Here is a 23,851-nt window from a genome sequence, read left to right as displayed (position 1 = left end):
TGGCAAGGTGGCTGATGCCCTTCATGCTGCTGCCCCAGCTGGTGCTCTGCCCCGACTTACCTCCTCTTCCTCTCCCAAGGTGGCTGCAAGCCCAGGCTGCAGTGGCAGTGAGAGGACCACTGGCTCCCACTGGGGAACCACCACTTTATTTTTATTACATTTTTCGTTTTTTTAAGTTGGTTTTGCAGACAATTGCCTAACTTTGTGTTTTCCACAAAATATGTGGTATCATGACTTGAGTAGACCCTTAGTTAATACCAGTGGAGTGAAGAACAATGAACTATTAAGTCCTCTGGCTGCCTGAATAGTAATGCCACAACTGCTGCACTGTGGAGCGGGAATTAAAGCAGGATGCTTCCATTCTGGGCAGAAAATCTGCTTCTCTACACCACTGAAGACATGCACCCCAGTTCTGGGAGGGAGTTGAGGGGAAGGTGCATGTTGTATGTGAGAAAATACAGTACTCCAAAAGTGGGGAAAATCCAGATATGTTTGCCTACAGTTTTTATGCAATCTTTGACTACATGACCACATGGTTTCCACAAGTCCATTAATTTTCTGAGGGGTAAAGGATGGATATGCAAAAGACAGTTGTATTGGCTGCAAATCTGGTATTTAACTTTGTGAACGTGCTTTTAAAAAGTTCTTGGTCTGTCATAGAACAATAGATCTGCCATTGTCTCTTCTAAGGAAATGTAACTTGGTTTGTAATATGTTTGTTTTGTGAGGTGTTGCAGAACGGCTGTCTAATGTTGCACCAACAATATCATTGCTGGTGAAAAAAGTATTTGTGGCAGGTTCAGTATTGGCTAAAATCTGTTTTTCCTCAGTGTTCCATCAATGACAGTGCAGACTTCAAAGCAGTATCTGATGCCATGAAAGTAATAGGCTTCAAACAAGAGGAAATTCAGACTGTCTACAAAATTCTGGCTGTTATTCTTCACTTGGTAAGTTCTTTACTCATGACTTTTAGTAAGCTGCTCTTGAGCTTGTGGCAGGTTGGCTAGGCATTTTTATTTGTACTTCAGGTCAGGTTCTTTTGCACAGAATCTGTTGGGGGTTGGGGGGGTGGATGTTGTTTGACTGAAGAAGCTAACTCCTGTATCTGCCAGGGCTAACCTCAAGTTTCCCTGCAAGACGGGCATGACTGATGTTGGGGATCTTGAGCTTGACAGACACACCAGAACATTCATGTCAGTTTTGTGGGGAATAACATTAAGCCCTCTTCCTTGTGGTGAGCTCTGTGTGTGTACGCACACGCACACGCACACAGTATAGTATTGGTTCCAGAACTTGGGCTCTTAGCAGATCAAACTTGTAGGAAACATGTCATGTTCATCTAATGCTACTAAATATTGAATCAACTTCTTTTTTTAGTCAATGATGTGCTGCTGCTTGCTGAAGGTGAGGGAATGGTTTGAACCTGAAGGTCAGCTAGGCTCTAACTCTAACTCATCAGTGGGCAAAATACGGCCTGTCAAAGGATTTTATCCAGCCTGTGGCAGATCCCTCAGCCCTGCCTGGCTCAGGTGCAGGGGGCAGCCCAGGTGTGGCATGTGCGGCTGGTTCCACCACCCCCAGGCATGCAGCTGGCCTGGGGTGGCACAGCGGCTGGACTCCCCTTCCCAGCAGGCCCAGCAATGGCAGAACCGTTTGAGAGTTTTAGTGAACTGTTGCAGGGGTGGGTGGCTGTTGATGCGGTCTGTAAGAGCTCACCAAAAGTCCCTAAGTGGTCCTCCAGCCCAAATAATTGCCCATTCCTGCCCCAATTCATCAATGGGTAAAGGCATGATTTGTGTTTAATGAGCTGAAAAACAAATCATTCACAGGAAGCTAAGGTGACACATTCCGACTTTATTTCTCACTATTTGAAAGGCTTGGGGACCAAATCTTCTCTTTGTTATCTGCTACAGGGAAATTTGAAGTTTTCAGTGGATGGTGATACACCTGTGATTGAAAACAGTAAGGTTGTGTCCGTCATCGCAGACCTGCTGTCAACAAAATCTGACATGGTGGAGAAGGCCCTGCTTTTTCGGACTGTAGCTACAGGGCGGGATGTCATTGACAAGCAGCACACTGAGCAAGAAGCCTCATATGGCAGGGATGCTTTTGCGAAGGTTAATATGTTCCCTTTTGGGGGGGTTGTTTTGACATGCAACTGCTGTAATTCTTTGGTCTACAAATTATAGGGTCCTGTGATTCTCAAAATAAAGCAAAGGATTCCACTTGGTTGTGTAAAAAACAAAAACAAAACAACAACAACAAAACCCCCCAAAACAACAAAAACAGGAGCCGAAGCACTAGGATCTGGAACCAACTTCCAAGGGAAGTGGTACTTGCTCCTACCTAGGGGTCTTCAAAAGGAGGACAGATAATCACCTTGCCAGAGTCATTTGACCCCAGTAATCCTTCCTGCCCATGATCTGCTCAGGTCCCTTCTGATCCTACCAACTATAAAACTATGAAGTTATACCAATCACTATATTTTGTGGCTCAAGCTTCAACTCTCTCTCCTTCTTTTTTTTAACGCTTCACCTTTTGGAAAACTTATCCTTCTGAACTGAGGTGTGCAGTAGCATTTAAAACTTCCCCATGTTGCTTTGCGAGATGCCCAAATCATTTTAGCTTATGGGTTTGAGATCCTGGAAGTCTTTGCTCTACAAGTCCATATTAGACACAGTAAATAATGAATGGGATCTAGGTATGTCTCAGAAACAGGGTTCAGACTCTTGTACCCACTGTCATGAATTGTGCTGTGAACATTTTAAAAACATTTTATAAAAATAATAGAATCTGCTTTGAAAATTTGTCTGTAGCTGTTTGATTTTTGAACAGGATTTTACCACTAAATATAGGTTAAATCTGAAAAACTTGAATTATAGAGTAATATGCCTCAGACATGTAGATGCAACAAAATTGAAAGCATGAGAGATGAGAAATTAAATCCAATATTTGTTTCTTTGCAGGCTATATATGAGCGTCTTTTCTGTTGGATTGTGACACACATCAATGATATAATTGAAGTGAAGAACTATGACACCACGATACATGGGAAAAACACAGTCATTGGAGTCTTGGATATCTATGGCTTTGAGATCTTTGACAACAATAGGTGGGTTTCTTGCATGAGAGGAAATTTGATGCTTCAGCTTTCTTTCAATATGAAACTAAGCAATTCTCTTTATTTTTGCAGTTTTGAACAATTCTGCATTAATTACTGCAATGAAAAGCTGCAGCAGCTGTTTATTCAGTTGGTTCTGAAACAGGAACAGGAGGAATACCAGCGAGAGGGGATCCCATGGAAGCATGTGAGTGAACTGACAGGAGATGGGGCTCTGTTTAAAGGCTAAGGAGCTATTTCAGGCCTATCCAACTGGTAGCCCACAGGCTGCATGCAGCCCATGAAGGTTTAATGTGCGGCCCCTGGACTTTCACTTAGCTGATGCTCCCCTCGTTGCTCTAGTTGCAATAGCAGCCAGTCTCTAGGTAAATCTGGGGTCATGCTGAGAGCAGCCAGGGATGGCTGTAAGTGGGAGTGGGGGGGAAATCATGCCCATGGGGTGCAGCTTTAAGCGAGGATTTCACCTATGCAGTACAATGACAGTGGTGGGAAGGGGAACATCCAGTATAATGGGTGGGGGGTGGGAGTAGGAGGGGAAAAGGCTGTGGGCAGGTGGCTCCTGGGATTTTATTATTTGAATAGCCCTGAGCTATCATAAGGCCCAGTCCTGAAGTTTTTCCCCACATCAACTCCTCGCATCAATTGGACCTCTTTTTTTCAAGAGTGGGTCCCTCACCTACAAATGAGACTCGGGAAGAGGTTAAATGAAAATCTATAAAACCATTTTCTATGCCCCTGGTTTTTGAATCTTGAATACCTTCTAAAATATTATTGTGGCATCTTGGTACCCCCCAGTTGTAGGCTGGACAATAGTACTTTGTCTGATTAAATCAATAGAAAGCTGTTTTAAAAGGTATGATTTGTTTAACTGACATTTAAAAGGGATTTATAAAGTGAGATTTTGATTAGATGATGGCAGTTGAGAACAGTTTGGCAGTGACAATCTTGATCCTGTATAAGTTTAAAAAAAAATTGGTGGCAAAATGCATTGATTTGTTTTGTAAAAAATCAGAACATGATAATATACAATAGGATTTTAGGAAAGTAGGGCTGCAAGGAACTTTGTGAGGTCATCTAGTCCAGTGTCCTGCTCAAGGTAGGATCATCTGCAACTGAACTGTCCCAGCCAGTTGTCAGACCTGTTCTTGAAAACTTCCTAAGATAGAGATTCCAAATTTTTTTTTTTTTTTAGGTAACCTGTTCCAATGCTTGACCGCACTCCTAACCTCCAGCCTAAATTTCTTCTTGAAGCTTGGGCCCGCTGCTCCTAGTCCTGCCCCTAAAGTCATGGATAAAAGCCCATTTCCATCCTCTATATAATCGCCCTTCAGTTATTTGAAGACTTACCAAATTCTCTGTCTCCACTTCTCCAGACTAAATAACCCTAGTTCTTTTAGCCTTTCTGCATAGGTCTTACCTCCCAGGCCTTTTGAACCAATTATAAAAATCTAATAGGGGGAACTCCTTAGAGAAATGCTACAGGAAGAATATTTATACCTATTGCCCATATTTCTTGGGTAGCTGGAAAGCATTTTTCCTTTGTTCTTGTGTCTTACAATGCGACTGAGACCTGCAAGTGTCCAGAAAAACTGAACAGTAAATTCTGAATGGAGTTCACACTTGCTATCACAAGATCAGTGTTATAACAGTGTAAGGGAAATTGTCTCAATGCCTTTTTGGTGGACTCCGTAGGTAAGTTGCAGTCTATACTAGTTTTGTATAGAGCAAGTACTGCAATCTGAAATCCATGAAAGATGGAGCGCTGCAGATCTTTCTATTATGTTGATCCACTAATTTTACAATAACAAAACTATTTTGTACTGCATACAGAGGAAAAACCAATTACAGAAGTGTATATGGGATTGCCAAGGGGATTATTTTGATTCTGCCTGGTCCATTAGCCATCAAATTAGCCTGTTCCACTAGTTGTAGTGACTGGATAAATTTGAGCAGTTGAAATAAATGTCTACAGAACTGCTGTATCCTGACAAGAAAATCATTCACTGGACCAAAATTTCTTTGTCTCCCCACTGGAATGAATGGGACTTCTGCTGATGGAGCCAAGCAGAGTTAAACCTTCTTTTCAGTTTTGATAATTAGACTTTTGCTTGCTTGAACATAGTCTAAATTCTAGTAGTTGGTATTCTATTTTTCAATTATCTTGAGCCTCACGAAGGATGAAGCTTATGTGACAAGTTGGAAACAAATATTAAAAGTACACTGCTCAGAATAAGAATTTTGAATGTGTGTTCTTGCAATCCAGGATGTTTTGAGACAATAGGCTCTCTGTAGAGCACTTTTAGGTTCTGATTCTTAATTATGACTGGTAAAACATCACTGATCCACAATTGCATATTTTGTCAATCCAGCGATAGTATACTGTGGCAGAAGATGAAAGATAGGGTCTCATGAAATAAAAATTTCTCACTTTGCAGATTTGCTTTGAGATGGTGTTGGGCACTAAGCTCTTGTATCTTGTCCAGTAGCTTAAGTTTAGAAAATTAGTATGATGTAATCTTATTTGCATAATTCTGTGTGGTTACTGATCTGTGCATAATACCTGCACACCTCTACTTCTTTCTCACTTTAGCCAAAACCTATATTTATACTCTGGTGTTCTGCAGATTGATTACTTTAACAACCAAATCATTGTGGACCTGGTGGAGCAGCAGCACAAGGGGATCATTGCCATTCTGGATGATGCCTGCATGAATGTTGGGAAAGTTACGGATGAGATGTTCCTTGATGCTCTTAATAAGAAACTAGGGAAACATGCTCATTTCTCCAGCAGAAAGGTAACTTGGTGGTGCATGCAATCAGAAGCTTATGCCACCTCCTCATACTTGCTGAACATGGCTTGTTATTTTGGCTTAAAGGGATAAGGGAAAGGGCTTGAGCAGTGACGTAAACTGGAGGCATTCTGTCATTGTGTTACAAAAACAGAGTTCTGTACTCTAGATTGAGGGCCATGTCATGCATTACACTTAGGACATGTTAACGGCACTTAATGTGAGCGCCTGCACATTCCAGCAGTAAAACGTGCTAAGTGTGCTCATACTGTAGCAAAGTTACAACTGCGGGAGGAGTATCTCCGCATCATATTAAGTAATGTGTGCAGCTATCATCAAACTGCTCCATGGAAATAATATGATTTCAAGATTCTGGTGTGGTATGCTAGGACTGACAATCATCTGATTGTCAGTCCTAGTCCCCACACCATACTGCATGCAGTTCAAGATGGCCAGTGGCAGAGACCTGACTCGCTCCATGGATTCAGTGACAGGTTGCGGAAGCCTCTCCTGGGCTCAGCTCCCTGTGCTGTCTCCTGCCCATTGCTAGCAGCAAAGATCTGACTTTGTCCAGCATGCCAGAGGGAGGTGTTTTCCAACTGGGCAGTGCTGGGCATTTGGCGAGGGAGGGCATGGGCTCCGGGCATGGGGGTTGTGCATTCTCATTGGTAGATGTGTGCTGAGGGTTAGTTTTGGTGTGAGGGGGAGAGCTTCAGCCTTGTCTAGAGTGCCTTAAGATTGTAGTAAGCGTTACTGTATGACTGAACATGTTGCAAGCATGGTAATACTTAGTACCATCTCAAATCAAAACATGTGCCTGTGTCCTGTGACAAGGCCCTTAGTTAATAATGTTATAAAGCTTTGGGTCCAGTAGAGGGAGCTAAAGTATGCTCAATGCCCCAATAATTATTCTAAAGGAAAAGCAGCAGGATCTTAGATCTTGACATATCATGATGTCATTTATAACCAATAGATATCCAGTTTCAGTTCATGTGACTTACCTTCTCAAGCAGTTCTAATGCACAGTGGCGCTGAAAATGGCCCACACTCTTGCTGTATGATTTTTTTTTTTTCTCCCTAGCTACAAAATATGCTCATTTAAAATTGTAATCTTGTAGGCCCTTTGATTTTGTCACTTGCTGGTATCTAAAAGATGTGGGCACTGGCCTTATTTATTTGTTCTTGTGAACCACTCAGACTGCATAATGCAATAACATTTAATTCATGCATCTTTATTGAGATGCATTTGTTTGAAATCTGTTGGTTAAAATATTGTCATTTCTACTGTATAGAGCAGGAATAGATTATTAGCATTCTTGTATCAAAAATATGCTGTAGACTACCTCCAGAGACTTTGATTAAACAACAGAGTTAGATCTGGCTTGTCTTAATGAAATGTGAAGGGGTAAACAATCTTCTTCCAAATTGTAGCATTTTCTTAAATGCATTTAACTTGAAGTATAACCTTTCACCCAGTCTGCCATGCGGATTTTTTGGTAAACAATGCTTTCACTTTTACAGGATTATTCTGCAGTTAAGGTCAGGGTTCATGTTATGAATACTTCATATTAGATTAAACAACTGGTGAGCTTCCTCAATGTGCCATTATTTCTACCATGCATAGTTGGGGCCCATGATTTTGGAAGACATTCTTTCCTTTACTAATGCTAATATTTGTGAATGAGTACAATCCTAAGGCTGTGTGGAATGAAATGAAATCCTAAGGCTGTGACAAAATCATCAGCAAAGCTAACCGCACATCGGCTAAGCACAGATGCATGACAAATAGAACCAAGCAGGTGATGCTCCCCCTCTAAGCAGCATTGGTCAGACCGCAGTTGGAGTACTGCGTCCAGTTTTGGGCACCATACTTTAAGAAGGATGTGGATAGTCTTGAGAGGGTCCAGAGTGGGCCACTCATATGGTTGAGTTTACAGGCCAACAGGTCTCTCTGAGGAGAGACTAAGGGACCTGGACTTCTTCAGCCTCTGCAAGAAAAGGCTGAGAGGTGATCCTGTGACTGCCTATAAATTCATCAGAGGGGCGCAGCGAAGTATCAGAGATGCTCTGTTCCCTAGGGTGCCTCTTGGGGTAACAAGGAGCAATGGTTACAAACTGACAGAAAGCAGACTTAGGTTAGACATGAGAAATAACTTCTTTATGGTGAGGGTGGCCAAAATTTGGAATGGGCTTCCAAGGGAGGTGGTGCTTTCCCCTACCTTGGGGTCTTTCAGAGAAGGCTGGATAGGTATCTGGCTGGAGTCATCTGACTCCAGCATTCTTTCCTGCCCAGGCAGGGTGTTGGACTTGTTGATCTGTTGAGGTTCCTTCTAACTCTAATATCTATAAAACATTATCTTTAAAATTAGTATAGTCTGGGCAACAACTTCCCAGTGCTATCCTGCCAGTTGACTTTAAACTCTGAGGGAGAGTTAAGTTTCCATTTAATCTGTAATCTCAGAGATGAGACCAATTTGGAAGTGCTAACCAATAAAGGAGATAGCTGTTCCTGCTCTGCATCCTTCACTTTGCTGGTGTCCAGGAAGTGAGTTTTCCAAACAAGCAGGGAGGTTATAAAATGGGTTATGAAGGATATTATAAAAGGAAAAGACAACTGATTAAACTCAGAGGTATAATGAACTCATTTAGTGCCAGAGGCAGGGGGTAGAAGGGGGGAGACTGGGAAGCATTACCTGCCTGGCTCTCTCCACAGGGAATGCTGCTGCTACCTATGTGACCTTCCCTATACAGAAAGCCAGGGCAGGAGAGGGATGTGTGGGGAGACCAGCTGTGAAAATGTAGCCGTCTAGGAGATGCAGTTCCACTTGTCCCCCATCCCCCAGGTTTATTGCTGGGAGTGGGGCCACTCTTTTATTCAGGCAGCACAGGGCTACCCTTGCCATGGTAAAGACACCCAGAGGGGAAGATTCTGGCATCCTCTCATAGTTAGCACCCAGGCCTGGTGCCATATTCGCTGTACTGTAGTTATGCTGCTGATCAACCTGCTGTTTTTAGGAGTTGTCTTTTCATTGCATTAGGAAACATTCAGAAATCTGGCCAGTTATGGTATTCTTCAGTAAAGGGTGGCATTGTTAGGAAACTGTTAGCATAGACTGAAGGAATACTACTATAAAAATGAACTTTCTAGAGGGAGGGATGCATCTGCCTTGCATGTAGCTAGGTACACTAACTCTAGTAGGAAGAAACAATTTCAGCTAGCCTAAAAGGATATTACTTTGGAAATCTTGATCCCCAGAACATCAGTGGCTTGCTCAGATTCTTCCTTCCGTGTGAGTATCTAACATGCTTGTAGGTATCACATTTCTAACTAATACCTAAAATAACTTGATGCCTTCTCTTTCTGGTAGTTAACATCCCCATAAAAGTAAGAGCTGTTTCAGTCTTTTTTAGGGCTAAGTTAAAGTATTGATCTGGTGCCTAGTTGGCTTGTGAACTCATGTTAGTTTGTTGGGTTCCTTTATGCCTTAGCTTAAAATACTGTGTAAATTAAAGGTATTGGGAGGGAGATATTTCCAAAGAGTTAAAATATATGTGTTAATATGTTATGGGAATAGCTTCTATCTTCCAGCTGAATAGTTGATGCTTTACTGCTTTCCTGTACAGTATGTTGCACTCTGCATCAGTTTGGATAAGGTCTAAGGGGTTGCTATGCCCTAAATAATACCGTCCTCGTTTGTGTACTGTATTTTTGATCATCTGCTTCTTGCTCCGCTGTCTTGGTTATTGTGGTGAAACCCAGACATACCATGAAAAAGACTGGCAAAGGTTTTTACTGTCTTAATAAATATTGAGATGGCAAAATTATATTCCTAAAGCGAGAGAGCCATTTAAAAAACCTATCTGTTTCTCTGAATCATCTAATAACATAGTTCTGTACATTTATTAACTATTCCTCACAGCACCCCTCTGATATAAATAGCAGGTTATTCTCAACAAGAAAAGGTTTCTTTAGATTCTGATATTTGTAACTGATCTTGGTCAAGTGCACAGATGATGCACCTTAAACAAATTCCTAAGGCTTTCAGTATTGGGGAAACTCTCAGTCACAGGTGAAGTGATTTATCTATCATCAGTGCAAGTTGATAGAGTTGGTATTAAAGCTGCCATAATGTTTTCTGTCTTGCCTCCCACCCCCGCCTATGTTTTTATTAATTTCAGATGCACCTTTGTGTTTAGAACTAGCAAGATGTTGTATACTTTGATGTAAACATTTTACATTTACTATCTGATCTAAGGTGATAAAACATGGTACTAGCACATTCAGATAACTTGAACTAGGAATCATTAAATGTTGGGTACTTTGAAGACAAGGTACCAAGCAAAATGTAGGCTATGAATTGAGAGAGCCTTAGAAAGAAATGCTGCTTTGCTCTGTAAGCCTGTAGTTAGTTAGACATTTCTCAGGCTTTTTTTGGCCAGATCTCACTGCCTAAATATTTCTGCTGGCAGATGCTTCTAGACTTTCTGGGTCCAAAAAAGCTAACACAATGCTTTTGAAATGGAAAGAAAAACCATAAGTCCAAATAAAGGTTTGAGATGTATCTGACTGGGTTCTTCTTGAAGCTTTTTGCAACAAGAGCCTATTGTCAAATGAAACCACTCTGCCATATTAAGGCATGGTTCTGGTGCAGTTCTCTTGTCCTGAGCAGAGTATGGCCACTGAAGTTCCAGCCACACCTAAGTGTTAGAAATGAGTGCGTGTCAGTTTCTTTGCTAGTTTCACATTTTACAGAAAAGCTCTTAATGTAGTTGCATTATTTCTTTTAGATCCTAGTGACTCCTGTTCAGCTTTCTGGATCCATCTTATAGCATGGGAATATAACATTCCATGTTTTCTTGCATATAGCACATCTTTCCTCCCCAAAATGGGAATCCTTGTCTTTAGCTGATTTTTCTCCCTGGGATAGAACTACTCCGTGTTGATTCCATCTCCACAGTGTAGCAGCTGTGGTACTGCTATTCAAGCAGCTGAGGGAGTTGGCTGAATTAACAGCTCATTGTTCTCCACTCTGAGTGTTAATGACAGTCTCTCCTTTTTAATGATCTTGGTTTCATTAATCAAGCTAAAATTTTTTAAGGCAATTTTGCTGTCTACTAGCTGCTTCTGGTCTCTCTTATTTTGCAGCTTAAGTGGGAAAGTGTGGGTGAGTTGGTTGAAGATTAGGCTCAATCCCTGCTCTTTGCAACCATAGCTTGGAAAAATTGGGTTTTTTTTACAGTCTGCCTTTCAAAACCAAGGTGTGGATTATATTCCAGGGTGTGTTATACAGAAGAGAATATGGTAATATAGAACATTCCTAAATGTGGCAACAGGAAGATGGTTCTAGTTCTGTCCACATTTTGGGACTAAATCACTGACCTGTGAAAGCTCTAGCTTACTTTGTATGTTGTGGTAGGACAGAATGACTAATGCTTCTTAAATAAGTTTGTCATCCAACATTAATGATATCACACTAGGTGCCTGTGAAGACGATCATGATGCCCTGGAAGAATAAAAAGTGGGAACAGAGAGAACTCAAAGCACAACAGTTCTGTATCTATGCAAATATTCTTTTTAATAAAAGCAGTTTGGAGGTGTTAAGACTTCATCTAAAAAGATCTGTTTTTTGAATCTTGGTTTATTTTTATATACATGTTTTATTTATACCTTATTTATTTCATTCAGATTTTTTTGAAGATAGTGTTGCAAAGGAGTGGAATTTTTGCACTGGAATATGTCTCTGTAGGCAGAGCTATAAATGCATACCATTTTACAGTTTTAGTTTCTTTGCAATCGGGGGAGAGGAGGGGAAAAACAGAGTGCTTTTCTGTCCTGAAGTTTGTGGAATTTCAATTATTGCATTTTAATGCCTTCATTTTAACAATGTGCAAAATTATTTTAGCTTTGTGCGACAGACAAAATCCTGGAGTTCGATAGAGACTTTCGGATTAAGCATTACGCTGGAGATGTTATGTGAGTTTCTGAAATAAAGTTGACCCTTCTATTTTCTCATTTGGCTTTTTAAGCTGTAATATTCAGATTGTTGTGTACCTTTTAGAATATGGTCCCTTTCCTGGGGTTTAAATTCCCACTGAGCTGCTGGGAGATGCCTGTGTCATACTGGGATTCATAGGGAGTGGGGATACTCCTCTCAATTATTGTAGTTGTGCTGGTAATAATACCCCCACTTTTTTATACAACAATCCATTGATTGTTCCTCTAGGATGTGGGAGACTAGGTTTTGAACCCAAATTTCTTGCCTCCCAAGTGTGACCTTAGTCCCTGACGATAGGCTGTTCTGGAGTGGAGCAACTGTTCACCATTCGTGTTGATGCTGGGTCACTCTGAAGCAAAACCTTGAGATTCATTGGGCTGGGGAAGAGTAGGACTGTCTAGCCCATCAGTTTGAGCACTCTGAGTCTGGCCTCTGCTGCCAGAACTGCTTTTGAATTTAATATGCCAGAAACAATAATTGGATAAATCAAGGGTGCTCAACCTTTAGCCCATGAGCCAAATGCAGCCCATGGAGCCTTGGTATCCAGCCCACAGGGTTTCTCCCAGGTTGGGTAACTTGGTGGCAGGGGAGCCATGACCATTCAATATAGCATCCCTCCTTGTCCTGTCCTGCCAAATTCCTAAACTCCAAGGTGCATATTGCTCATCAGAACCAGGCTGCATCCCTTTCTCCCTGTGTGACCTGGGCTACAGCTTCTCTGCCACCCTTGCCCTCCCCACACATCTGGATCAGGGCTGGGACATGGGGCACCATCCATCTGGCCTGCGCGAGGAAAAGGTTGAGCACCACTGGGATAAATCCACCTGATAATCCTGAATTCTTTCCTGCACAGTGACCCAGCTTCCACAGGAATGGTGAATCATGCCTCCACTCAAAAACAGCTTAAAGGTAGTTGGTTAGGACACTCTTGGGAAGTGAGATAAGGGTTTTGGACTTCTTCAGACAGAGGGAGATATAAAACACAGCTCCCTCATTCTAGGTTAGTGCTTTATTCATGGAGCTCAGATATAAAAGGGGGTGGAAAAATCTCACTTTGTCTTTCTCTGGTCATGCTTTCGAATGCAAATTTCTGTGGCTGCTGTGTTTTCTGCAGAGCTCAGTCCTGTGGACACTAGGTCCATCAGATAGAGGTCTTTAAGGGACTTGTGGGGGAGAGATTCTTAGTTTGCAGTTCCTGATTGGGCTTAGATATGAGAGTGCCAAATTATTAAGTTCTGGGCATGTGCAAAAATAGAACTTGTAGAGCTTTGGAAACTGTACTCAGGAAAACTTTGATGCATAAGGTGTTTTGAGGTGCACTCTTAGATTTGGACCCCATCCAACTGTTTCTCATCTGTAGACTTCAGAGTTCTTTCTTAGGTAAGTGTTACTCTGTTTCACAGGGAGAAAATAGGTACAGAATGTAAGTGATTTGCCTAGTTTTTGCACAGCTAATTAGTGATGGATATGATGGTATAGATTCTTTCCTGTTGCCTAGTCCCATCTCTCTTGAATCTGGTGGTGGTGCACAGATGTTCTGCTCACAGCTGGCTTTGCTCTTGTTTGACTGCTGTGCAACTTACTTTTTTTCTTTTGCTAGTTACTCAGTCACTGGATTTATTGACAAAAACAAGGACACTTTATTCCAAGACTTCAAACGCCTAATGTATAACAGGTAAGGACACTTTTATCAGACAGGCTGTTTTATAGACTGTGCTGTGACAAGATACTGTTATAATCCAGTTAGTTTTGTTGGCTAAAAGGAACTATTATGGTTCTCTCGTCTGATCTTGGAATAACACAAACCAGAGAATTTCAGAGAAAAACTTCTGTATTAACTTCTGTATTTTCTGGTTCAACTTGGAGCAAAACCTTTTTTTAAAATGATTTTTCCAATATTTGTTTTAAGCATTTCAAGTGATGAAAAGATCTGACTTGTCCAGAAGTAAGTTGTTTCAATGGAAGAATTTGCACTTTATTTCTAATTTTGAATTTATCTATCTTCACTTTCTAGCCATTGAATCTTGCATCTTTTGTCTGCTAATTAAAGAGTCTTTTTGATAGGAAATCTTTTGCTATGTAGGTACTTAGAGACTACAATCAAGTCACATCCTGACCTTCTCCTAGATGAACTAATAATGAGTTTGTCTTTTTGTAGGGCAGGCTTCCTAGACACTAAATCATTCTTATAGATTTTTCTTTTCTTGAAACCTATCTAGTTTATGAATATCCTTTTTTTTTTTTTTTCTGTTGTGTAGACAATTAAACAGGTCATACTCCTCCTTTCCACGATAGTCTCACTAATACTGTATATGAAGGTAATAACATCTTCTTACATCTGTGTTCCCTACATAGGCAGCCAAGGCTTGTGTTAACTCGTCTTAGCCACTGCATTGCATCAGGGAGGCATGGGGAGCACATCTGTCCTCCCTCAGATTTCTGCACTGACAGTGAGGTGTGGGGCACAGGGCTGCAGCCTGGCCAGCGATAGGCCCCAGCAGCAGTGGGGGTGGTGGCAGAAGTGTGATTTTTCTGTGCCAACAGTGGAGCATGGGGCTGCAGCCCAGCCAGACCCAATGCATGGTGGCAGCAGCAGTGGTGCAGAGTTGTGCCAGCACTGTCGGTACTTACTCGCTGCCTATGTATTAGGAGCTCCCATTCAGTTGTTCATCCATCGTGACCCAAAATCCATTCAGAGTAGCTGTTCTCCAGGTTATGGCCCTGCTTTTGTGACACACATGGTCTGTTGTTTTTGATATTCTTTCATTTGACTCTGTTTAAAAATGCACTTTTGACCCCCACTTGCCACAGGATTAATACCTTTGTATAGCTGACCTGTCCCTTACCCCAATCTTTGGAATACGAACAAGTTTAACAGTAGTAATTTTCTTTTCTTTTGGCTTGTGATGAAGATATTTAATAGCATTGGATCAAGAACAGAAGCACAAGGAACACTGCTAGAATCATACCTGTTGGCTGAAGGATTCTCAATCTTTTTATAACTTTTTTCTGGAAACTGCCAGTTAGCCGTTTCCATTCTTTTAATAAGTGCTCCACTCCTTTCTCTACAGAGTCATCATTTTAATTATGCTATTTCCGCAGTATTGTATGGCAAATTAACTTTGCCAATAGAACTTGAAATCCTACCAAACCTGATACCATCTTGTTTTACAAAACCACTTTTCCATAAAAACATGGTAATGTAATTAATTTTGCTCTAATATTTTACACTTGTATCCTGTATTTTTGTGCCTTTGCCCAGGATCTGTCTTTGGCTACTTGCCCTATAGGTATTCTGATCATTCTGTTTTTCTCTTTTAAATACTGGTACAATGTTAGCTTTTTTCCTAGGCCTTTGCGACTTCTCCAGTGTTCTAAGGTTTGAATATTTACATCAGTAGCTTAAAACTCAACTGGAACCATGCAGCTAAGAAATCGGCAGATATCAAGGTTTAATTACAGTAGTTTAACGGCCTTCTTATTAACTTGTTATTACTATAATATCTGGTTTCTTTCCATATACAGACAAGAACTATATTTGGAACATTTCTAACATGAGTTGCATGAGTTCCCCCACTGTTAGTTATATCAGTTTTGACACATTTCTATACCTAAATGAGCATTTCTAATTTTTTGTCCCGATCTCTAGTATCAATATGGTAGCAACTAAAGATGTTTTTTCGTCTCTCCTTTTGACATCTTGGCTTTTCCCCTTTATGATGCTTTGAGTTTGTGTGTTTATTCTTCTTTTCCCCTTGACACGCTCCTTTTTTTTTTATTATTATTATTCAGTGGCCACGTGACTTGCAGTCTGTCACTGAAAATATCACTTCTCCAACTACTGAGATAGAAACTGTCCAAACTACACAGCCCCTTCTCAAGGGACCATTGTTCTATAAACTCTGACCTTCTGTTTACCTTGTCAAGCAGCTAACCGTCATTATCTTGTCTGTCACTTCTTTGTGAGGGAGAAAAGAACTTAAAAGACTACCTATACTACCTTCAGTTTCAGTAGTGTTCACTGATGGATCAGCTGTGTAGTTATGTTGAAGCTGTGCCTTTTAACAGTAACTTTTTTTTTGTACTGTTCAGAAAATGCAAGCCAAAGTTTAAAAATGGCTTTTATGTATACATTTTGGTTTTTATTTCTATCAGAAATATAACCTGGGTTAAATTACATGCTGAAACACAGTTGGGAATAATGCAACATTTTAAAGGGAGGTGTTTGTGATTTACATTAACTTAACCCTTCCGACTCTACAGTCTATGAATCTATGAAACTGGAGTCCCCCTATCCCTTTTATGCATATATCTACCCTGTCTAAATGGATGACTGATTTTGATAGATTACTTCTGTGCTAAATTTACTTTACTATTGCTGTAGATTAACATTCAGCATGGAGAATTTTGTCTCTTCCAGTGTGTTCAAAAATAACATTGCATTTTAACTAGAGTTTCTCCAAATCAAACCATGGTATTTACTTGACTAGTATCCTAGTCAAACTGGAATCATTTGCTGGATCTCACCCAGAAGTCAGTTGTCTGATTTAGAGTAAAATGGATCATCACCACTCAGATGTCTACTTTCTCTGTCTTTATAGTTCCAATCCTGTGTTGAAGATGATGTGGCCTGAAGGTAAACTGAGCATCACAGAGGTAACCAAACGACCCTTGACTGCTGCTACCCTTTTTAAGAACTCCATGATTGCACTAGTAGACAACCTGGCATCTAAGGTAATTATTCTACCTTGTCAAAACCAACTTTAACTTTAATTTAATTAGTGATGCATTTTTCTCTGCAGTGGGTATACATTCTTTTCCTCGATTTTACTAAATTTACTCTGTTCCGAATTGAGCAATATTAGAGTTTTTCCTTTAAGTGAAGTCCCATTTCTAAGGCCAGTCTCCAGTGGCATCCCCATCACTGTATCCAAGTTAGTGTATTTTCTTTTTCCTCCCCACCTGCCTCCACCCGCTCCTGAATTTTCACAGCCACACTGGTCTAAATATGGTTGTACTATAAATGATAAAGGACAAGGGCAAACCAGAGTGGAACAACGTGTACACTAATGATATTTTAGGCAATTGTATTTTAGAGGATAACTTGCACTAGAGGGGTTGGATGACTCATGCAGTTAATAGTAGGGATGGAACTTTTAATTTCTAGTTCGTCCCTTGAGATATATCTCAAGTCAGTTATGGCAGATGTGTTGCCATTTTGAAGCCTAGCTGGCATACCTGAAATGAATTAATGGTTTCAGTCCAGTTCAGATCATGCACATTTCTATCTCAGTTGGCAACCTTTGACTAGTTCACCAGAACAGTTGGATCAAATAGGCCAAAAAGAGGAGACCTTTTCTATCATTAGGTACTGGTGGGGTACCATATGGAAGCTTGCCCTGTCTCTGGTTATGCTTGCACTTATCTGACATCAGGCCTTCAGTTTTCAGGTCTATATGACACCATTCCCTGGTGCTAATATGCTTAGTTTTAAATTTGAATTATAACCTGTCTTTTGGAACATATTTCTAGCAGGCTTTTTTCCAGGCCGCGAAGTCCAGTCTCCTGTATTTGCTGGCAACTGTTACCCAAAGATTTCCAAAAACTTAATACCACTTCAAACCCTCACATACCAGTAAAGACACAAAACTAAGTACCAGGAGAGATGGGCACTAAAGGGACAAACTAAAAGGGGAGAAAAGGACACTGCCAGTCCCTTTCCACTGCAGCGGGAGAAAAGTTGGTTAAAATGCTCAGAGGATCCCAGGAAAAGAATTGTGCCATCTGCTACAGAGGAAATCAAAAAAGTACCGTGGTCCTTGCCAATATGATCTAGGGTGAAAAAATTCTTCTTGACCTCTAACTTCATGATCAGTTACTTCCTCAGTGGAAGAGCAAGATCCATTAGCCAAGAACCTTTGAGTTTTCTAAGTGTTGTTAGCATCATCACATCCAAGTTAATCCTCCCCCTACCCTGGTGTCTAGTGTTTCAGAAGAAGCTGAAAAGAAAAGAACAGTAGCATTTACAAAAGGGGTGAAGGACCTTCCTGGTCCTAGCAGGTGACCAGCAAAAGCACTGAAGTATGAGGCTTTTTAGGTATTGATTGCACTGCAAAACTGTACCTCTATATACCAGCAGCAGACAAGTCATATACCAGTAAATAAAGAGAAGCATGAGGGAAGAAGAGGGGCTGCTATATGCTGAAGATGGAGAGGAGATTAAGGACAACCCTAATATCCCTCAACTGAATAAATATTTTTGCTCAGCCTTCAGTAAGGATTAAAGATGTAGCTGAGGACAATGTGTTCGTACCTCATGGCAATGAAGACGTATAGATGTAAGCAAAAGACATACAGATTTTAGCACATCTAGTCTGGAAACAAACTTTAGCTCTGCTTGCTGTCATAAAATCAAAAGTCCCAGATAATCTCCTGTCTAGAATATGGGAAGAATTGGCACATAAAATAGCAATGTCTTTACTATGGATCTTCAGTGAATCTGTCAACTCAGGGACAGTACTTTACAACTGGAGTATAGCAAATTTAGTGCCTATTTTTAAAAGGTAGTGAAAAAGTTAGGCTGTCATTTTATATAAGCTTATGTCTCTCTTAACAAGTCTCACAGGTGCCACCCTGATCTGCCTTTTGCCTTTCCTACAGATGTTCTTTCTCTTGCTTGGGCTGTGTAGGCTCCAAATAGTTAAGGAGATAAATAGGATTTGAGAGCTAAAGGATAGAGGTAGAAGTAGCATGGAATTATATTAAGGCAAACTAATTGTCTTAGTTTCTCAAAGTTAGCCTTTCTGAAGCCCAACAACCTAGTTATGGGCCTATTTTTTGTCCATCTTGCAGCTTACACATAGCCATAGATCAGTTCTCAAATACTTTATGAAGTTACGAATCCTATTCAGAGGAAGATTCCTAAAACCAAGGTATGCACTGGGAATAGAATTGGACAGATAACTTCACTATTTAGTTTATGTAAATGAGCAATCCACAGAAACAGATTTTAATCAGATGTTGAGAAAAATCTTCAGATATCACAAAGCTAGTTTGTATACATGGACCATTTTGGGAGGGTAAAAATTCAAAGCTTTGTTACTTTGGTCTGTATAAACTTTGTTACTTTGGTCAAACTGTCCATTTCTTGCCCCGAAACCTGAGCAAAAATGAAATTAGACTAGACTATTCTTGGAAAGCATTTTCATCTCCTTCTGAGCAGCAGTAAAGTACAAAACAATCAACTAAGGAAATGGATACAAAGAACTGAGGTACATTCATGTTCCTGTTAAGTGACTGCACTAAATCTATGCTAAGGTTTCCCAATAGGCCCGTTTGCACTAAAATGTTCTACATATGCTATTCCAAATAATAAATGTTATATATTTGTAGCAGACGGATTTAATAATAAACTAAAAATCTTAAAAAAGAAAAGGTAACTGGAAAACGGGCTTTTGAAGATGAAACTAAACTAGTTATAATATCTTTTTAAAAAGTAAGTATTACAGGTTATGTGTTTCAGGTATATTTGGATATGGTAACTTAAAAATCGACAATTTTCTTTGACTCTAAATAGAGCAGAAGGGAAGAGAGCATTCCCACGAGGGCTACTTGCTATTCAACATGGAGAAAGGCTCTTATGCAGGATCGTGATATATTTGACCAACTCTCTTTTTTTCAAATGAAGAAAGCCAGAGTCTACTTGCACTAATGTTTGAGGCTCAAACTAATTGGTACTTGAAATTGTCAAAATGCCTCATTAAGAAATTGGATTTTAACTATTGAGGGTGGAACAGTCTATCTGTGTAACTCCTTATCTTTACTGGCGAGGGGGGAAAGGCTGTTGTGCATGTCAGTGAGTAAGAAAGACCCCCTAAAAAGCTAACTAAGGTAACTTTTATTATAATCTTTCCATCTTAATCCCTCCAAGCTGTTTTGCAGGTGGAGAGGAGGTTGTTCTGGGGCTTCTCATGGTAGTAAGGTAAACTTAATGAATTTTCTGCTGGTGATGTACAACTCTTGTGGGTACAAGAGACCTTCATCTTGCTTGCTTTTTCTCTGGATAATGGAGAGTCTGTAATGCAGTTGTACACTGCTTAGCAATCTCTGATCACGGGGCTTTTAAATGGTAGTGTCTAAGCCACTGATGATGCCCAAAACTCAGTCGTTGGCCTGCTCCATGATTCAGCTCCAGTCTGGATGCCTGCATTTTAACCCCACATACTTGCTATATTTCTATTACACTTCTGTGATATCTGAACAGAGCTGCCATCCATGAAATCCTCCTCCTCCTGCTGCTGGTTTGCCAAAAGCAGACACCAGCCTTCTGGTAAAGCTGCAGTGGAATAGCAATAAAACCTGTAATTTGGGGAAATGTCCCCAAAATGACACTTATGTTTAGTGGACAGGAAAAGAATGAGGCGGAGAAGTCAGAGAGTTCTCTATGAATCATGTTGTGGTTTGTCATTAAGGAATTCAGTCTACAAGTTTCTTCATGCCAAATGCTGTTTGCTTTTGCCTTCTAAACTGTCTGTGTTTAATGAGTAACTCCATTTTGAAGTTATTTATGTAAAGTATTGTTCTCATGCCACTGCCAGGCAGCAGCTCCTTGCTAGGTGGGAGAACATCTTGCAAACAAATTCATGAACATTCAGTTCAATACACTGCCAAGGACCAATTGATATCCCAGCAAACCAGCCAGTACAGCACAATTTTGGGTGCAGTTACATGGGTTTGGCATGGATCAGCTGCATAATGGGACAGGGGTGGGATGTTCTAATTTGGATATGGGTGTGAACTAACTTTTACAGTGAAGGTATCTTACACATACTCCTTTTGTGTTGGGCTTTGCCATGGGAAAATTAATTTATTTAGGCCCCTCCCCCCCAGGCTAACATCTTCCACCCTAGATGGCTTAACTATTATTCCTTTAAAGCAGTCTACATGAGGCTGTCTTATCTGGGTCATTTGTTTCACCTTTCCCTGTTCAGTTTTTTAGCAACTCCTTTGCAGCTTCCTTTGATTTAATCCTACACACAGGCAGGCAGCAATATAAAAAATGAACATAGAAACCAAGTCACATAGAAACCAAGAATTGTAAAAGATAATAGGCATTTTTCTGGACCGTCACATCAGGCTTTATCACCTGAGCTGTTGAGTCCGTAGAACTTAAATCTTTTATATTTTGGCTCCAGTCACAAAATGATTTGTAAATTGCCGTGTTTCTGACTGGAGAAGTTTCCCCTAATGCTATAGTTTTATAGACCTGCAGTCACTGTAGTAAGTCATAATGAAATAGATTATTCTTCATGAGAAAAGTACCTTGTTGTACTCTGTCTCATGGTTTGGTGCTTAACTTGCAGCTTATTTATTTTGTCTTTCTTGAATGGTACAGACTAGAGGCCAAAAAAAAATAAAACCCCCAAAAAACAAAAGCAATGATATCTTTAGAATGTGTTTGACTCTTCATACAGAGTAACTGCTAATTAATGTGACACATAACAGTGCGGTGGTGATACTGATGTCACATGGAATTAGTTACTGCCAAGAAGAAAATAAATATTTGAGAACATACTTTCATGGGCAAAAGGTGCATTCAGGTTGCTGGTGCCTTGCATTTAGTAGTAAATAATAGCTAACAATGTATGACTTTCTCCAAAATGACTGAATACTACCACCCAACCCACTGAAAAACAAAAATACCTCAATAGATGCTATAGATTTTCCAAAATACTTAAGTGAATCCTTTTTTAAACAGTTGTTTTCTTTATCTTTTAGAGGTTTTTGAACTAAAAATAGGAATTATGAAATCCTTGAAAGGGAGGTGATCTTATTGCTTAAGCAGAGAATTGAAAGTCACATGTCCATAATGCAGAGTTGAAGGTGGAAAATTTGGGTTCTGTTCTTGCCTTTGCCAGCAACTATATGACCTTGAACAAGCAACTTAATTCCCTACCACTTTTTTTGTCCCTGAATAAATTGGAGATGGCAGACAAGACAGTGGTAGTCAGAGCCTGATTTGTTGCCCAAGATATTGGGTCTTTGATTGCGGCTTCTGTAGGAATTATTAGAGAGGTGTTTAATGTACAAGACCTATCCAAAAGTATTCAACCAATTCTTAACAGAAGAATGGATTGCATAACAAAGAATTATCCATGTTTTTTATTTAAAACTGTTAAAACCTTAAAAAATCATTCCCTGGGTTTTTTGTTAGTATGTACTTGTGGATGATTCAGAAGGTTGTTCAGTTCAGTATATGTGCCTACCTATGAAGTCAAATTAAATATTTGTGGATAACCACTAAGTGATGGGCCCATCCCAAACTAGATCATCCAGCCAAGGCTTTGTCTAGCTGGGTCTTAAATCTCCAAGGATGGAGATTCCACCACCTCTCTGGGTAACCTGTTCCAGTGCTTTACTACCGCCCTTGTGAGAGAATTCTTCCTAATATCTAGCCTAAACTTCCATAGCTGCAACTTCAGACCACTGCTCCTTGTTCTGTCATCTGTCACCACTGAGAACAGTCTAGCACACTGGTGCGCAACCACGGGGAGTCCTCAGTAGGGTCGTGAAGGGCCTGGATGCACATGCATACTCATGCACATGGCCTGGGAGCAGCAGGCGGGCAGGGCAGGGCTGCTGTGCACAAAAGGGGCAATCCCATCCCTGGGTTAGTGCCATTTTACTCTGCTCCCAGCAGCCCCTGTTGGTGATTGGGTTGGGAGGTCCTGTTGGTGATTGGGTTGGGAGGTCCTGTTGGTGACCAGTTTAGGGTCACAGCAAAAAAAAAAAAAAAAGTTGGGAGGCACTGGTCTGGCAGATTTAAGTCCTAAATATATAGTTCAAAATATATACCCTTCCAGACATGTTCTGGGAGCATACTGTCAGAAACATCAGTTGCTTTTGATATATTTTCCTGGAAAAGGGAAAAATGGGTTTTCACATTCATCTTAAATACCCATGGGCTAATATACATAATTGCAACACAAAGGTATGGACTTCATCAACATGTTTCTGTGCTTTCTTCTTGAGGATTTGGCTTTGATTGAAGGAATGCCTAGGTCTTCCTTCTTTCTCTTCAAATTATTAGAGCTTGAACTTGCTCTGGCTGATAGTAATATGTATGAGTTGTTGCAGCCCTAAGATCGTACTTGTGACAGGATTGGGCCCGAGGGGCAGCTGTGATGCCCCCTGGTCTTGCCCATCAGGTACTAAGTAGAATCCTCCCAGCCCATCCATGCTCTAATGCACCAGTTGCCTTAAGACCATCTGTCCAATTTAGGTGGGACAGTCCTGGATTTCAGAGGCTGATTTTGGCTAGCTGTTGAGAATTATAATGGGCATCCTGGAAATACAGGGATGTGGGTTGCAATCTGGCTGGGAGTCGGAGCAGTGAGGATTGCCTTGCAGGCGATCAGGCAGGCATTGTTGCCTGCCTGGCACACCACCCTGCACCAGCTGATTTGTGAGAGGACAGAGGGTGGGGGGCTAGGCAGTGTCCTGGATTTCTTGGAAGATGCCCCAGATTTCCAAGACTTCCATATGGTCAGACTACTTAAGGGCTAAATTTGTGGCCTCCTTTCGCCCCTGCAACTACACCCATGTCTCACAGATGTTACTTTAAATTGTCCACTGGGCCTGGTGGCCCCCTGTTGACCAACTAATCCATCTAGCCTGCTGAGCCCCTGACCCTGGCAAGCCTCTCCTCCCCCTGGACCTGGTCTATTTTCTTCCTGTCCTGAGCTTCTGCCCCTTTTCAGGCTTTAGCCCCTGTATTTCTAGGATGCCCTGTGGCTTAAGCTTGGCTTTGGTCTTCCTGCTGTGGCTGTAGCCTTCTGTTCTCTGGGCCCCTGGTCCTCACACAGCTGTTGTGGCCCTATCCCATACCTCAGCCTTCTTGGTCCCTGACCCTGGACCAGAGTGCTTCTGCTGACACACGAGTCAGC

At 40.9% G+C, this 23,851-nt stretch overlaps 1 protein-coding gene across 2 annotated transcripts in view; it reads left to right on the top strand.

The window, feature by feature from the left end:
- MYO1D (myosin ID) overlaps positions 1-23,851 on the top strand; it is a 268,077-nt gene that overhangs the window by 77,260 nt on the left and 166,966 nt on the right. For both annotated transcript variants that reach the window (XM_090044297.1, XM_090044298.1), the window contains exons 7-14: positions 831-947; positions 1,914-2,117; positions 2,967-3,112; positions 3,194-3,308; positions 5,746-5,916; positions 11,814-11,884; positions 13,507-13,581; positions 16,508-16,640. In XM_090044297.1, coding sequence (XP_089900423.1) covers positions 831-947; positions 1,914-2,117; positions 2,967-3,112; positions 3,194-3,308; positions 5,746-5,916; positions 11,814-11,884; positions 13,507-13,581; positions 16,508-16,640 — 1,032 coding nt within the window. The remainder of the gene's footprint in view (positions 1-830; positions 948-1,913; positions 2,118-2,966; positions 3,113-3,193; positions 3,309-5,745; positions 5,917-11,813; positions 11,885-13,506; positions 13,582-16,507; positions 16,641-23,851) is intronic.

Source organism: Crocodylus siamensis, chromosome 4 (genome assembly GCF_052110815.1).
Source record: "Crocodylus siamensis isolate JL-2025a chromosome 4, ASM5211081v1, whole genome shotgun sequence".
NCBI classification, from domain to species: domain Eukaryota; kingdom Metazoa; phylum Chordata; order Crocodylia; family Crocodylidae; genus Crocodylus; species Crocodylus siamensis.
The sequence above is the reverse complement of the archived record's forward strand: the minus strand, read 5'-3'. Positions and strand labels throughout refer to the sequence as shown.